This window comes from Medicago sativa, chromosome 8, assembly GCF_051527215.1.
Source record: "Medicago sativa cultivar Bolivia chromosome 8, Bolivia_mono, whole genome shotgun sequence".
In the NCBI taxonomy this organism is placed as follows: domain Eukaryota; kingdom Viridiplantae; phylum Streptophyta; class Magnoliopsida; order Fabales; family Fabaceae; genus Medicago; species Medicago sativa.
The window spans coordinates 80,640,985-80,658,483 of NC_140756.1; the positions used below are offsets into that span (position 1 = coordinate 80,640,985).

A 17,499-nucleotide genomic window follows, 5' to 3' on the forward strand; every position below is an offset into this window, starting at 1 on the left:
TACCCAACTTCAATCTGTCAGATGCTCATAAATATATTATTAAAAAAAAGTGAAAAAAATACATAAAAAACTGGGGGACATAAACCTGACCAGTTTATCCACAAATGGAGGTTAACCCAAACGGGGAATATGAAAATTAAAAACGACACAAGTGGATTATAACATCCTCTTAAGTAGAGGTCTAGACCGTGGTGAATTGACCAACCGTCAACACGGAGCATATCCACGTACCATCCTCTCCCTGCAAAGCACAGCAAGATAAACACTCTTTCGAGCCCCAAAGTACATGCCAAATAAAACTCTCCTTACGGCGAGGGGAGGATACTGAAAGCTATAGCCTAGAATCGCAACCACCATCCAGAAACATCCGGATCAACACCACAGTGCGTACTTTCCTTTTATTAAGTAAATCATTATTTTTAATCACAACCTTTGTATTTCTATTTGCCACATGCCACACATCTATGCATCGGTAACGAGTAAACAAAACAAACTTAAATGGAGTAAAGATGAACTTGCCCGAAAGTAAACTCTACGTTGTTGAAAAACTAGGAACGACATCAACTTACAAGACTGAGCCATGAACCATTTCTTAGATGTTATCTTTTGTTAAACACCCAGACCTTTTCAAAATAGAAACTTAAACCATTACAAGATTCAAAGATTAGACATCGCTCTTGAAACACATTAGGAAGACTTTTCAAGAAAGTTGACATGTGTAGATCAAACATGCCAACCACAAGCAAATGAGCATATTTAATTGTGATTTATGTTATAGCTAAACCTTTTCATTTAATAGTCTACTCTTTCATTAATTATTTTATTTTTAGTTTTTACTCAAAGTTTCACCCCGTTCAATGTAAAAAAATTACAAAAACTTCATACATAATGTTTATGTAAAAACAAAAACAAAAATTAGAATCTTTTTAAATTCCAGCTAAATTAAATTAATTTTGGTAAAATTTGTTGAGCATTTCATTTCATGACTATGAATGAAAAAGCTATTTTGCTGAGTTGGCAAGAAAAGTAGGGCACAGAGAAACACAAGATCGTCATCATCCAAACACGCCCTTACCGTGCAAGCTTCTCTATAAATAACGCATCACTAACAAAAGAATTACACACAGATAGTGAAATCAATCGATTCTCTTCTTCGATTCGCTTCAACCTCGAAGCTATATTTTTCTCACATCACCATGGCGAAACCTCGAAAGCCCAAGCCCGAAGACCCAAAGCCCGAAAACTCCGGCGCCGTCGTTCAACACCAAAAGCTCTGTCTCTCAATCGACATGGATAAACGCTTAGTTTACGGGTTCGTTTTTCATTTCTCGCACTTACTTCAATTTTTGCATTTTCTTTGAATTATATTGCAAATTAGGCTTCATCATTACTGTGATTGATTCTGTTCGAATTCTAGATAACCTAATTCAAATCAGGAATTCACATTTTTGTTTATGATTACTATCATTATTACTAGTTTAATTGATCAGTTTTTGTTGAAATTTCAGGTACACTGAATTGAAAATTGTGGTACCTGAAATTGGGATCGTAGGTTTACATGCGGAGAATTTAGGGATTGAGAGTGTATGGGTTGATGGTGAACCCACGGAGTTTGAGTATTATCCTCATCAGTATTCTCCGAATGAGGATGAAAAGAGATGGAGTTCGGTTTCTTCACCTAGCTCTGCTGCTGATGCTGCTGTGTCGGTGTATCTGTCTTCTTTGGAGAAAGAGCTTGTGCCGAATTTGTTAATTAATTGCTTTAAACCTTCCAAGACTGAAACTGAACAACAGCAGAAGGAGCAGGAGAAGGAGCTGCCTGTTACTGAAAATGGGTTTCATTCCACAGCCGCTGCCGAGCCTCCTAAGCAGGTTATAGTTGCTGTCTTATGATGGATGATCTGGATGCTGAACTGTTTATGAGAGTTTTGTTTTAGTAGAAGTAGACTCGTGAACCCGCTAAATACAGGGCCATTTAAAAAACAAAATCCTAAACATGGCAGCTGAGTTTTATATCATGATAATATATATGTAATTAGACAGACTGAATTCCAATATCACGAATTCATCAATAATACGTGTACATATGTTTGTAATTTTTAATTAATCTTTGAAAGTAAATAGCCTCTTTGTAGCGCATAGGTAATTTCAGTTTGAATTACGTATAAACCTTAGACCATGGTTACAGCTTGATTTATTAGCATTATCTCCTGCTTTGATTTCCCTCGCATCATCACATTGCTAAATGAATTTTATTTATGATAATTTAGGATAGGGAAATGCTAACAAGTGCATTAAGAGAAATCTAAAAAGGAAATTTTATCTTGGGAATAATGTAGTCAACACATTGAAACTCTAAGTAACTTTTTCTACATAAAACTCATCAATTATTTTCATTTTTTAAGGCCACTCGTTAGCATGACCCTTTATGAGAGTCCACCTAGTTTGGCTTTTTGAAATGCATATACCTGCTAAACTCTCACTCATAGGAAAAAATTGGATATTGTTTTTAATTGGGGGGATAGTGTGAAACCATTTTAGAAGACGTGGTGATTAAGTGTGAGGAATGAGGTGTTGTGGTGAGGTTTACTATTTGTGTTTTCTCATGTAGGTTGATGTTGGGTGCAGAATGTGAGACTGGTTCGTATTAACTATAGCATAGAAAAGGCAGAGACGGGAGTTCACTTCAGAGACAGTGTTCTTCATACCGATAATCAGATAAGGAGGGCAAGGTGTTGGTTCCCCTGTATAGATGACAATATACAGCAATGCTGGTATGGAATGTTTAACACTTCATTTGTGTGTGCATGCTCACATTTTATAGTAATAACAATATTCATCATGTACTGCGTGAGATTGAATTGTTTTTCTCGTGTTCGTGTTCAGCTATGACTTGGAGTTCACTGTAGCACACAACCTTGTGGCTGTCAGTACTGGAAGCTTGTTGTACCAGGTAGAAATGAATGATATCAAGTGTTCTGAAATTTTAATTTGAAAGCATGCGAGACATTTTTAAAAAGCTGATGATATTTCCTTGGCGATTAGTGATTACCTTCTTTTGCCGTTTGTTACCGAAGCTTTTGAGATGTCTGCAGAACAAATGTGATGCTATGACTTTGTTTTGTATACTGAATACTGGATATTGTAGTTTTCCAACCTATTTATTTATTTACTTATAATTCACGCACAAGACCAGAAGTAGGAATGTCGTACAATTTGGAATGCTATCTCCTTTTCATTTATATGATGTTACTGGATGTTGTGGATTACGCTGTTAAATATTTGAGGTTTAAGCATGGAGGATACTTTCTTTGAACATATCTCCCTCCCTGTATTTGTCTATTTGATGCAGACTTCGCTCTCCTTTTTTTCTTTTCCCTGTTTCTCATTTTTGTTTTTTGTTTGGGATGATAAGCCTCATCCCAAAAATACCCTTATATGTACTTATATAATTGTAATTGATTCAACTCTACTCTGACATGTTATGGCCTGAGTTTCAATTTGGGGCTGGTGCAGATTTTTGGGGTTGCTCTCAGTCAGCCATATGTTGATATCAACTTAGCACAGTCAATTTGTTCATTTTTGTTAGTTGGTACACCTCTACCATACCACGGCCGGGTTTTAGTTTCTGGCCAGTGGTGCTTAATTAGCGGTGATAGCTTAGTTGGGAGAGCGTCAGATTGAAGATCTGAAGGTCGCATGTTCGATCCATGCTCACCGCGTGCATCTCTACGGTCAAGGATTTATGTAGCCAATGTTAATGCCCGTTGGATTTGGCTTGTATTATTTAGCTCATAATTTTGAAAAGTACATTTAGGTTTTGCGAAACTCTCAAGCAGCTTCCCACTCTGTCTTTTACTTCCATGTCATGAGGAAAGGAAAGGATGGTTTCTGCCCACGCTGGAAAAGATATTTTATTTTGTTTATGTTTTAGTTGATCGGCTGTTATTGTTGTCTACATGCAATGAGATGTAAACTATGTATGATGCCCTTTTCTATTATGGTTTTTTGTTTTTCTGTTTTTACGGTCTTCGTTTCCTCCAATTACCTCCTTTTGTCTCTAATAAAATTTTCACTGTATATTTTATATGCATCGCTGATTTAAATTTGTATTTGCTTGAATCAAATCTCCTTTTCAGGTCTTAAGCAAGGACAATCCTCCTCGGAAAACATATGTCTATAAATTAGATGTTCCCGTTTCTGCAAGGTGGATATCATTGGCTGTTGCCCCGTTTGAAGTTCTGCCCGATCACCAATTTGGCCTCATATCACATATGTGTTTGCCACCTAATCTGGCTAAAATGCGGCATACAGTGGAGTTCTTCCATAGCGCCTTCAGGTTTGACATGTGATAATTGCAATTTTACTTGCTTGAAATAGTTAGTAATCTTATCTTAAAATTGTCTAACAATTGGATATTTGGACTTTTATTGGTGAGCAGCTGCTATAAGGATTATCTTTCTGTAGATTTCCCGTTTGACTCGTATACGCAAGTCTTTGTAGAGCCTGAGATGGCAGTTTCATCATTGAGTTTAGGAGCCTCTATGAGTATCTTTAGTTCACAAGTTTTGTATGATGAGAAGGTTATTGACCAGGTCAGTTCATTGTTTAAATTCCTTTACATTTCTACTTATTTATCAAATTTTTCCTTAGGCTTTGTTTGTGAGTTTGGAGGACAAGGGAGGGATTTGGAAAAAAGGAAGGAGCAAATGGAAGAAATAGAGGACATCAGAGGGGGAGGGCTTTGGGGGGTTTATATTTCTTCATAATACAAAATCCTTCTCATCTGGGGAACTCAAAAATTGTATTGGAGGAGGGTTTTGAGGGGTTTTAGAGGGTTTATATGAATTCTTCAAATTTAATCTATGTTGTTATAATATTCTTAAAATTAAAAATATATTAATCATAAGCATTGATTTTCACTCTAAAAAAAATTTCTCTTTCAAAACACGTGAAAGATTTCTCATTTTCCACCTATATTTTCCACCCTCCAAAGCCCTCCCTTCCCCTCCCCTCCAAACTCCCAAACAAAGCCTTAGTGGATAATGAACCAGTTTTTTTTTTTTAATGTGATTTTTGCCTATGATTTTTCTGCTTTGCCAACTACATGCTAAACAAGTAACAAATTTATAGTGTTTATTGTGACAGACTATTGATACTAGGGTAAAACTTGCTTACGCCCTTGCAAGACAGTGGTTTGGTGTGTATATTACTCCGGAGTCACCAAATGATGGTAACTTGGCATGAGATATTGCTCTACTGCTTAATTTATTGCTTTAATCCGATTTTTTTGCAAGTTCTGCAGAAATTGTTATTCCTCTGACATGGTTGGCGGATGCTTATTTCTATGCTGCAGAGTGGCTCTTGGAAGGGCTAGCTGGTTGCTTGGCAGATTTTTTTATTAAGAAGCATTTGGGTAATAATGAGGCACGATACCAGAGATACAAGGTTTGTTTTTTATTTTTGGGTTAATATGATAAATGTGAAGGTTTACTCATCTAGCATTAGGCTGTTACAAATTATGGTAATGTGCACTTTATGGCTGTGAACATCTGTCGTGCCACCATTGCTACCAGGGAGTCACTCTTAGGAGTTGTCATGCATGACTTGTAAATATTGCGCCCGGTTGGCTTTTGGTTTTATAGGTGCTGACTTTAAATCTAAAAAATCAAGCAGAATTTGCTTTTATCTTCTCTGCTGTTTTGGTTTGATTCATTAATTTTCTACTACTACTTTTTTGATTAAATTTCAAATTCTCGTTACATTTTCCTACTTGTTGCATATGCTTGTTGAATTTCATTTTTTATTTGATCTATTATGCTCTTTGTTTGCCCAGTTAACCTTGGTTGGTTAATATCATTCTAGGTTGAAGCAGCAGAGCATTATCTTCTGAGTTTAAGTGTGCAGAAGTTATTATTCTAGTTACATTTTCTTTATGCTCATAAATCAATCTGCAGGCAAATTGTGCTGTTTGCAAAGCTGATGATGGTGGAGCAACAATTTTGAGCTGTTCAGCTTCGTGTAAGGATTTATATGGAACACAGTGCATTGGTTTATACGGAAGAATAAGAGCATGGAAGTCTGTATGTTCTTTTCCTTTCCTTTTCCCCCCTTTTAATTAGATAGCAAAAAAACAATATGTGGATATATTTCCTCGTTTAGTATTGAATTACATCGTTCTTTATCTTCCTCACTTTTTAAACCTTACTTTGTTCAGGTGGCTGTTGTTCAGATGTTGGAAAAGCAAATGGGTCCCGAATCTTTCCGCAGAGTAAGAGTTCTTGACATTTACGCTGTTTCTCTTTCTTCTTCCGATTATGTAGTATACGTAGATGTGTTTTGATTTGTCTTTTTGCTGTTTCGGTCATGGTATATATTTGTTTTTTCAATTAGACGAAGTATTGGTTTTCTTGTTGTTTTTCTGGTATTTGCTTTCCTGTATGTTCTCTCTCGGTCTGTTCACCCTTTCCATTTTAGGGTATGTTTGATAAGGCTTCTGACCAATTCAGTTCTGAAAATTTGATGATAAGCAAAAATGTTATTGCGGAATTTCTGTCTGGAAAGCATTAACCCATGTGCTGAAATCATATTTGTATAATCTATTGTGTTTATATATATAAACACACATACAGTGATAGATAATGTTCTCACTTCTCATTTTATTATGTTTTAAATGACTTTTCATACGGTCTTCACTCGAGATTTGGTGCCACTCAAGTTTAAGTCTTGTGGGTAGAAATAGAATTATGTTTTCTTACCCATCTAAGTTCCTGTAAAATATTAAACCTAGCATAATTATTGTTTTTTATTTTTATTTATATATATTGATATTTTAAGATGAATTTAACATTTTTAAATAAAGAACATCACTTTGAAATCTTCAGAACAACATGGTTTTGCTATATGGTGCTCCACTATTATTTTGAGGTCATGTTAATTGGTTAAGTTTCTGTTTTAGACTAGCATAGATTATATAAAGTTACCAATACAAATATTTTAGTTTTGTATATTTTTTTTTTAATAATTCTATGTATTTCAATTTCTTTTCCTATTATTCTATCACACACTCAACATATGTACATCATGGCCCCGTTTGTTTTGGATTTTTTTAAATTTTATTTTATTTTTCTTAAAAAATCACTTTTTTCATTTTTAAGTGTTTGTTTAAGATTTTTAGAAAAATCGTTTTATCAAAAAAATTTGGACCTAAAATGAAAAGCTATTAGGATTAGCTTTTCTCAAAATCTATTTTTTTTTTTAAAAACGAAGGAGGTAACACATGTACATGTTAAAACTCATTTTCTTTAAAAAAATGGATTTTTATGGGTAGTAGTAGGCAAACAAAAATAACTTCAGATTTTTTTTAAAATCTCTAAAAATCAATCTCTAGATTCTTTAAAAACAAAATCTATTTTTTTTTAAAGCTAAAACAAATACCCGATATTTTATTATTGATTGTCAAGTATTGCATATTATATTGCAGCTCTTATAATTGTGGTTGGACCTTAAAATCTTATAATTGTGGTTGGACCTTAAAAACCTTGCGACTTTCTCTTCATCGATTCAATGACATTCTTTTGAAAACATTGATCATGCCTGTCCACTGAAATTAAAAGAAAAGGTAAATGATTTGATGATATGTTAGTGGGAGTTCCTGTTAGCAATTAAAGCATAAAATTTTAAGCATGAATAATCGTTATCAAAGCATAGTTGTCGAGTCTAGTGAGCTTGTTTTTGCGCATATATTCCGAAATTTGCAGATTGATTAGCAGAGGTGGCAGCACACATTGAGATATTTCTAGCGGTCTCTTGCATTTCACACTTTTTCCCATTATTTATGATGTTGCATAATCCTTTTACCCCTGATTACATGCAAGTTTTCCCCCTCCTTTTGGAAGTTATGTGCTCGAAAGAAGAATTTGACTATTATTAATTGTGATTCTGTTTATTTTGCGTGTGTAGATTTTGCAAGCTATAGTTACTCGGGCTCAAGATAAAACACGTTCCGTAAAAACACTTAGTACGAAGGAGGTAATTGGCTTCTTGTCCTCTAAATTCTGGAATAGTTGCCCACTCTTGGCTTCTTTTAAATCATCTTGTGAATATAAAGCTGTAAATTAATTTTTGTTGATTGCAATTGATGCCTAAAGCTTTACTTGACTCCTTGCAAAATCTCACTAAAACAGAGAAATGCAAGCGTATCTTCATCTTCCACGCAGTATTTGGATAAGCATGCATCCTAATGGATGTTGTTTTAATTTGCAGTTTCGACATTTTGCTAACAAGGTTGGGAATCTTGAACGTCCTTTTCTTAAAGATTTCTTCCCTCGTTGGGTCAGTTCTTGTGGATGTCCTGATTTAAGGTGTGAAATAAGGAGTTTCTTGTCATTCTTCTATTTCATTCTATGAATGTTTTTCCGTGTTCATGTTCTAATGTTTTCCTTATTGCTGCTGCTAAGAATGGGGTTTTCCTATAACAAACGAAAGAATATCGTTGAATTAGCTGTGTTGAGAGGATGCACAGCATTGCAGACTTCAAGTACAGCCGTTCTTGATATTAATCCAGATAGTGAAAATCGAGACGGAGATTCTGGCTGGCCTGGTATGATGAGTATCAGGGTGTATGAACTTGATGGTATGTATGACCATCCTATTCTACCGATGGCTGGAGAAACATGGCAGCTTTTGGAAATTCAATGCCACTCAAGGCTTGCTGCTAGACGACTTACAAAATCAAAGAAAGGTGTAAAACATGATGGCTCTGATGACAATGGCGATGTGCCTCCAGTGGATACTCGCTCCAGGTTCGTTATTTCCTATTTTTGACATCATTTGGCTGTGTTGTCGTTGAGTTTCTTACACTTTTCTCTTTCATATAGCAGTACCGAGTCCCCTTTATTATGGATCAGAGCAGATCCTGACATGGAGTACCTTGCTGAAGTTCATTTTAATCAACCAGTTCAGATGTGGGTAAGGATGAGATTATATTGGCGCAGCCAGTTGATTTTTTGGAGTATTGTGGCATTGCATTTTACTGGATCAGTTTTGCGTCTTGCATTAAAATTTCTTATTTCTTATATATCTTCACTATTTTTCTTGTCTGAATATTTGATTTGATGTTGAGGTTCATCAAATGAGGACTAAAATTTTAGTCTCCAACCTCTGTCTCACCTGTCATTTAATCATTAAAACTGAACTGAAAGAGCTATGGTGAAAATTACTGTTTGAATCACGGGATTTTTGTATGTTCAATGTGTGTGCGCGCGCACGCGCTTATGCATGACGAATTTTGACATACCATGTAAAAAAGGTCCCAGCACTGTGTTGGGGAAGAATATTTTTTTTTTTTATGTATGGTTTTAAGTCCTCGGGATAGTCTAATTATTGCTAGGAGAATGGTCAATTTTGAGGAACTATTTTGGTCTGTTTGGTTAAACCTTATTGTGTTTTTGGGCAACTGCATAAAACATGCACTGATGCAGGGTTTTAGTCTGGTTTTTTTTGGCCTTGTTAGATATCAATCATACCCATTTGTTTTGTTGGTATCATAATTTTTTATCTTTGTAATTAAATTAAATCTTTATAATTGATGATATTTATTGATTCTAGTAAGTTGGTATATTGTTTTAGATTAACCAATTAGAGAAGGACAAAGATGTTATTGCTCAAGCACAAGCAATTGCAGCCCTTGAGGCCTCACCCCAGCTATCATTTTCTGTTGTAAATGCCCTGAACGGTTTTCTTACCGACTCCAAGGTTTGACACGTTCTGTAGTGTATATTATTTCAATAATTTCTTTTAAAATCTTACACTAAAATCATGAGTGTTTTGATCCTAATTTAAAGGCTTTCTGGAGAGTAAGAATCGAAGCAGCATTTGCATTGGCAAATTCAGCATCCAAGGTATTCAAATGCTAGGATACTCTAATTGCATTATGACTTCATGAAGTGTTATCAGATGTGGTTTTAGTATAATAATTGTTGATATAATATTTGACCTTTGATAACTTGGAAATCACTATTGTATTAATCTATGAAGCACGGACACAGACACGGACACGACACGGACACCGACACAGATAATAATTTGAGAAAATGATATAATTCAGTGTAAACATAATTGTCGTGCTTCATAGGTATTAATCATAATACCTAATAAAATTATTCATTTCTTATTTCAAATTTATTAGAATATTTGTGTAGAATAAACAACTTGAAGTTTACGTCTTTTTAAGTATGGCATATAAAATCTGTGGCTGCATTTAGAACTCTGAAATTCATTCTACTTTTTAGTTAGTCAAGTTCATTGGTAACACCTGTGCCTAATTTTTTACCAGCTGTTGCATGGCATGAGTATCAGTATATTTCATGGATATGATTAATTGAAATATGAAATCTGAATTCCTTTTAAACTTGTTATTCCTACCAAAAATATAAATTAGTCTTTTAGCTTGATAAGAAGTGCTGATGTTTTTTTTCAACAGGGCTTATTTTGACCTCATTTAATTGTCTAGCAGGAAACTGATTTTTCTGGTCTACTCCATTTGGTGAAATTTTACAAGAGTCGAAGATTTGATCCTGACATTGGACTCCCAAAGTAAGGCTGCTGTAATTTTTATTCAGTTTCTCTCATTTAACTCTGAGAACATGAAGTGACTATTTTTGTTGTATATTTCTGCCAGGCCAAATGATTTTCATGATTTTGCCGAGTATTTCGTTCTTGAGGTAATGCAAGGAGGTAGGATGTGTATGAAATTATGCCTTGTGTGATGTGGTTGAAAGTATGTTTGTGATTTCACTATTTGCATATCATCTTTGATGTTTTGGGGGTTATAATATGTTTTTATTTTATTTTTAAATATAGCATTTTATTCAAATGGTATGTGCCACATTTTTTTTGACCTAAAGGACAATCTGTTAGAGTTGTAAGGCCTGAGAATAAGCAGACAAACCACACCATGGTGTACCCACATACTAATGTAAGTGCTTATGTTATGAGATAACATCAAATAAGCTCTTCCAATTTCCAAACAATCCCCAGGCGTAGTTTCAACTTATAAATGTTAAATTCAAGGCCTCAGAATAAGTAAACATGCAACACCATGGTGTATCAAAATATTGATATAAGTGCTTATGCTGTGAGATCAAATATGCTCTTCCAATTTCCAAACAACCCCTAGGTGTAAGTTGCAACTTATGAATGTAGAATGTAAGTCTGCCTAGTGAAGTTGGAAAAAGTCTCCTTTTTTCATCAAGAATAACTATAACTTGTTTCTCCAATCATGTACTAATTTGTTTGTAAATATATACAGCTTACTACTACCGCTATCCTACTGTTTAGTTATTTACGAGAGAAATCCAATAAAGAAAAACCTGTTGTAACAATTCTTCATTGAAGAAATATAAACACCTAAGTTACCAGGAGTTTCTTTTTCCAAATTCCTCATTTTTTTTTTTTTACAAAAAGACGGTACATTCTTGGTGGGGAAGAGGACAAGTGTTTCCCTATTCTTGCCCAACCTCTTAGGAAAAAACGAGTACCAAGAAGTGGGAACTTTTTTTCTTGTCACTAGACAGCTTCAGCTTTTGGGAGCAAAAAACGGATTACCTTTTCAAGCAAGTAGCCTGATAATTTTACCTTCTCATTCACTTTTTCACATGAGGGAAACACAAATAAAAATAATCAAACGAGAGAATATCATCGTTTCTTGCACCAAATGACTTTGGTGAGATCCCTATTATTCGACCTTCATTTGAAGTCCCACATCAACTAGAGATATGGCTTAGGTAGTGCTCATAAGGCTTGGGTAGTCCTCAATTACAAACGGGTTTTACGAGGATGAGTTAGGTTCTAAGCCTAAACTGATGGTTTGTTGGCATACATTTTTATCGATCATATTCTAATTTATAATTTTGATTTACATACTTTAATAAGGTTATGGATTGATATGGAACTAATTGATTTTGTTTTGCTACTCCATTCATATGAAAGCAAATCTCCTTGTTCTTTGAATTTATCTCAAGTGCTCAAAAGTATGTTATTTTTTAATCTGATAGTTCTCCCAAAGAAATCTAGATTTTAACAATCTAAGATAACAGAGACTCAGTGACTTGAAAATTTTGGAATGGGAATATTGAATGTGCAAATCTGCTTTTATCCTATCACTAATCTCTGTGCATTCTATGATAATTCTGAAGGGATATGTATATTCTGCCTGTGTTTAGATAATAACCAGTTTCATATTTTCTTTTACACCTTGCAACTTATTTTTTGTTTAATAATTCACTGTTATAGGCCATTCCACACGCTGTAGCTACGATTAGAGCCGCTGACAAGAAAAGTCCAAGAGAAGCTATCGAATTTGTTTTACAGCTATTGAAGGTTTTTGCTAGTCTAATTTTTAGATTCAATTTTGTTTATGATTTTTGTAATTTTTATATAAAACTTTTGGTATAGAATGTAATATTAATTGTATATTATGCAACTATGTCTTGCCTTTCAGTTTTATTTACTATAGCCACCATGGATCCATGAAATACTCAATTAATAGCTTTATGTCTCACGTCATTTTTCTCCTCCTGTTTTTTACAGTACAATGACAACACTGGGAACCCTTACTCAGATGTGTTTTGGCTTGCTGCATTGGTCCAATCAATTGGCGAGTTTGAGTTTGGGCAACAGGTTTGTGGACTTTTACTCCGTCTGATTCTCAAGATTACATGCACGAATCATTTTAGCGTTCTGAGTCTTTCAAAACAGCAGCTATTGAATTTAAAGTTTCGTGATTTGGTAGTTGATAAACGTCTTTGTAAAATGTTCGATTTTAAGCTGTGAAATATCCATTTATGTAAACCATGCAAACATTGTTGTTCTGGAGTACATATTTTATGAACTGTTAATTTATATTTACAATTGAAATGGATCTCACTTCCTTTATCATAATCTTTTTTAAATCCTCATTTTGATAATTAAGCTCCTGTCTGATTAAACTAATGACAGAGTATTCTTCTATTGTCATCACTCCTCAAGCGCATTGACCGGCTTTTACAATTTGATAGGTAAAATGATAATTTCCCGACTATTTATGGTAGATCTATCAATTTAAATTGTAACGAAATTTGACATCTCTGATTTTTTTCTGCTAGTCTCATGCCAAGCTACAATGGAGTCTTGACTGTCAGTTGTATACGGACGTTGGCCCAGATTGCCCTAAAGCTTGCAGGATTCATTCCTCTTGTAGGTGCCTTCTTATTTAGTATCATACTGCCGTCCAAAGGTTGTAATGAACATATCTAACACCAAAGCTTCACTACAGGATCGCGTATATGAACTTGTAAAGCCTTTTAGAGACCAAAAAGCGATTTGGCAAGTTCGAATTGAAGCAAGCAGAGCACTCCTTGATCTCGAATTCCACTGCAAGGGCATTGATTCCGCACTTCTTTTATTTACCAAATATGTTGAGGAGGAGCCTTCCTTAAGAGGTTGTGAATGATTTCCCTAGAAAGGATCTATGATGTTGTTTGGCAATCTAGAAAATGGTTTAGAATTGGTGAAAGGAAATCCATCTATAAAAACCTAGCTTAAAGTTGGACTGGTATAGAGTTGGTGAAATTAAAACCATCTATGAAAACCTAGCTAAAGTTGGACTGGTTTCAAAATATTCTTGGTTTGTCTAAAATTTGGTTTTGGATGGTTAATATTCAATTATTGGTTAAATCATTTTGAATATTGGTTTTACAAATTTCAATTAATTGAGCCAGAAGATCGGTTACTACTTAATATGCACGGGGGATTTTATATCTGATCACATGATTCATAATTGTCTGGGTTTTCAACGTTGCAAATTCTAACTATATATTGTGCAAAATTCACTTTTCTGTTCCTCTAGTTTTTCCTTTCATTTTCATCATTGATTTCCCCTTGATTATATGAAAGGAACGTACTCTACATCTTGTGCAACAATACTCTTTTGTTGTGTACTTGTCAACTTTGGTTACCATAACCTGTGCAAAAATCACTCTTCTGTTTCACTGTACTTCCATTTAGTTTACCCTCTATTATATGTAAATCACATACTCACTATATTCACTATATCTTGTGCAAGATTCCTTCTTCTGTCTCGATATACTTTTTCTTTTCATTTTTGTTTTCCCCATTATTAAATGCAAGTTAAATTTACATTCCTTTTTTGCAGGCAAGTTAAAACTGGCCACCCATGTTATGAAGCTATGCCAGATGAGAGATGGTTTGAGTTCAAATGATGAAATTACAAGCCAAACTCTTGTCTCGTTGCTAAGTTTACTGGAAGGGCGTATGGCATTTAACAATGTCTTTCTTCGTCACTATTTGTTCTGCATATTACAAATACTGGCAAAAAGGTAGAATGTTCTCTTATATACTTGTTGAAATGAAAGCTAGCTCACCAATTTGTTAACCTGTTGTGTGAATATTGTATGTACCTGAGGCAGTTGTTTATGATTTTTTTTAATTCACCAGTTGTTTCATTTGTAGCCTTCTCTAGAAAAGAGTTTATTGTGAAATTTTCATAAACTATGTTTTGGGTCCTGCCTACGTTTTTATTCACCTATTTACTAACATGTACTTTGTCTATTCTATTCTTGTAGTCCATTCAAATCAATGGAATGTAAATATTGTAGAGAATTTCCTTCAGCTGGTTGAGTAATTTTGATAGCCTAATCAATTAATTTGGAAGGGGATATTTTTGTGGTATTTTTAGGGTTGGTACTTCTTAGCAGGGTCTTTTTGGGAAATATTTTCATAACCATTTATTTTTCTGGGGGGTGTATTTGAAATTTGATAATTTTGTTTGATAGGAAATCAATATAATCGTAAAATATATTATTTTACAGTTCGTATCAATTTATACTTTCCTACTATAAATTTTCGTGCGTGTTTTACTAAAAGTCCATTATGATGTTGCAGACCTCCAACTCTACATGGAATTCCCAGAGAAAGTAGAACATTACATATGAGTCTTACGGGTGCATCTAACTATCAGAGGAACCTATTTGTTATTGATTCCGACAGTAAACCTTTGGAACTGCCAAGTTCCACCCAAAACCTTACACAAGATTTGATCATAACTGAGGGTTTAAGGGATGCACTTAATGAAGCTCCTAAGGACCAAACTGTTGAAGCTCCCAAAGAAGTACATGTCGAAGTTCTAAAGGATGTGCCCCTGGAGACTCCCAAAGAGGACTCAACAGGATTGCCCCCTGAAGCACCAATTGAAGCTCCCAATGAAATTTCCAAGGAAACAGATACTGTATCCAATAGCCATGAAAGAAAAAGGCTAATCAAAATCAAGGTTAAACAATCTTCTGCCACCAGTAGGGCTGATACTGATAATCAACCGGTTGAACGTTCTTTAGGTGGTCGTAATGAAACTGATCACGGAGCTAGCAGTTCAGTTTCAGTAGATGCACCTCAGAGGAATTTTGCCGAGACTGTTAGCATTAGTAATCACAATATCGAGGAAGTTAATTCTTGTTACGATCCTGGTTCCCGCATGACTGCCAGCATCGGTAGTGCAAAGATTTTGAGTGATGGTGATGAATTGGTCAAAGAACTCCAATGCACTGCCGATTCAAGTGTAGTTTACTCACAAGTTCAGCCTGAAGATCCTTCGCCATCTAGTATTATTCAAGATAACAATATAGATGCTGATGCACGACGATTTGCCAGCCTTCAAACACTTTCAGTTACTAGATTTGATCAAGATGGAGAATCATGTGGCAAAGAAGTTCCTGCTCGCGGGAAACATAAACACAAAGATAAGGATAAGAAACGTAAACACGAAAGTCACAAGGGACAGCAAAATGACCCAGAATATTTGGAGCGAAAACGATTGAAGAAAGAGAAAAAACGGAAGGAAAAAGAATTGGCAAAACTGCTAAGTAATGAAGCAAAAAAATCCTCCATAGACTTGTCATGTAAGAAAGAGGAGCCTGAAGTTAACGATGCAAAACAGCTGAAATCTGTTGAACCCAGTGGTTATAATTCTGTATCAGAAATCGGAAAGGTTGATACTAAACCGGTGCCACCCGAAGGTACATCAGGTGCACCCAAAATTCGAATTAAAATTAAAAATCGAATGCTCAGCAAGTCATAGAGAATTTATGAAGGTAATGACGCCCTTGCATTTTCTAGGTTGTAGTTTTATTTTGAATATCCGGCATAGTATGATATTCTTTGAGCTTTATTTGTTGCTAGTTCTTTATTCTGGTTTTAGAGCTATGGGATTGCAATTTCAATCGTATAGTATTCAAATTGTGACTGAAGCGTTGTCTTGATTACGGTTGTAAATTAGTAACTATGCATCAGTTGTAAATTTACAATTTTGTTGTATTGTACTTTAAAATTGTAATATCAAATCTAGTGGGTTTAATATAGATATTTCGTTCACTGCCAGCACTACATTTCAAGTAATGTTGTTCATTGCCATGACGTTTTTCCCTAAAGCTGAAGAGATGGTAAAGCTGATTTTGTGGTAAGGTACTGTGAGTTTGAATGAACTTTAATGGAAGAGTCGCTTGCGTACATTTGAGTACAGGTTTACAATTGAACCTCCTTTTAAAGGAAATAACAAATAAAATCTATTGACAATTTTAAAAAGCCTATATGAAAAGAATAATATATTTTCAAATAAATGATAGTGATAATTCGTTTAATTAATCATTGCACATCAATTCAAATTTAAATACTGTTTTTAAAAAAAAAAGAAGTTAGAGTGGCTGATTGTTCACAAATCGTAGTCTGATTTATGTTACTACTGTTCAAGATTCTGTTTACAAATGCAGTACGTAGTACTGTACTAATTTCCTCAATATAATTTATTTAACATTCAGACAGTTTCTGAAAAAGGAGTTTGGCTTAGCGACTTTGATGGTAAAGCTTAGTGTAGTGTACCGTTGCTTAAACCTACCACACCACACAACAGTATGGCTAGTCTAAGAGTAACAGCAATATCAGCAAACTCCATAGTACAGTCTATAAATTGAATTTTAAAGTAACATTTCCAAAGGTCAAAAAGAATGGCTGCAATGTAATGATGTGACGTCCTTCGTCTTGTACTTGCTTACTTAGAGTTAGAGGCCCCAATCTGCCTCAAAAGCATGTCTAAAATGGCACGATCCTTTTTTTGGTGAATGATCAAAACGGCAATTTCTTTGGAGTCGTTATATAGAGAAATGATTCTTTATCATTCAAAATTTTGATATCAAAGTGATGACGATTAAGGGAGTATGAGTAAAGTACTATAATATCTTTGAAAATACTCGTACTTACACATACATATTCAAGGAACATTCTTTAACTTCTTAAGCATTGATACCTCATAGGTACTTTCATTGTGGAAGAAAAATAGAAGAAAGCTTAATGAATAGAGGTGCTCCTTTAAACATCTACTCTATGTATGTTCTGCATCATTTTAATATTAAAATACAATGATATAATAATATTATTGATGATCATAGTTAA

At 34.6% G+C, this 17,499-nt stretch overlaps 1 protein-coding gene and 1 non-coding gene across 3 annotated transcripts; both read left to right on the top strand.

Moving 5' to 3' along the window:
* Positions 1-1,121: 1,121 nt before the first annotated feature.
* TAF2 (TBP-associated factor 2) lies at positions 1,122-16,431 on the top strand. 2 transcript variants are annotated; one of them, XM_085733642.1, is made up of 25 exons: positions 1,122-1,312; positions 1,509-1,872; positions 2,629-2,774; positions 2,887-2,953; positions 4,140-4,339; positions 4,442-4,595; positions 5,149-5,233; positions 5,357-5,448; positions 5,958-6,083; positions 6,218-6,271; positions 7,963-8,031; positions 8,266-8,363; positions 8,460-8,804; positions 8,880-8,970; positions 9,631-9,756; positions 9,846-9,902; positions 10,517-10,596; positions 10,682-10,724; positions 12,295-12,381; positions 12,592-12,681; positions 13,000-13,058; positions 13,146-13,236; positions 13,316-13,481; positions 14,195-14,378; positions 14,944-16,431. In XM_085733642.1, the coding sequence occupies exons 1-25, from the start codon at positions 1,197-1,199 to the stop codon at positions 16,130-16,132; spliced, it is 4,179 nt and encodes a 1,392-aa protein (XP_085589768.1). In that variant the 5' UTR covers positions 1,122-1,196; the 3' UTR covers positions 16,133-16,431. The 2 variants fall into 2 exon arrangements, with proteins under 2 accessions (XP_085589768.1, XP_085589769.1); XM_085733643.1 differs by having other exon boundaries at positions 8,883-8,970.
* Positions 3,650-3,722, top strand: TRNAF-GAA (transfer RNA phenylalanine (anticodon GAA)). Its single transcript has one exon. It is a non-coding gene; the product is annotated as a tRNA-Phe (tRNA).
* Positions 16,432-17,499: the final 1,068 nt, after the last annotated feature.

Bases quoted from the DNA above. Each gene is read 5' to 3' on its own strand.
- TAF2 (XM_085733642.1), top strand. From the start codon at position 1,197: ATGGCGAAACCTCGAAAGCCCAAGCCCGAAGACCCAAAGCCCGAAAAC. The intron at 1,313-1,508 runs GTTCGTTTTTCA...TTGAAATTTCAG, and splicing joins GATAAACGCTTAGTTTACGG to GTACACTGAATTGAAAATTG. The intron at 12,382-12,591 runs GTTTTTGCTAGT...TGTTTTTTACAG, and splicing joins TTGTTTTACAGCTATTGAAG to TACAATGACAACACTGGGAA.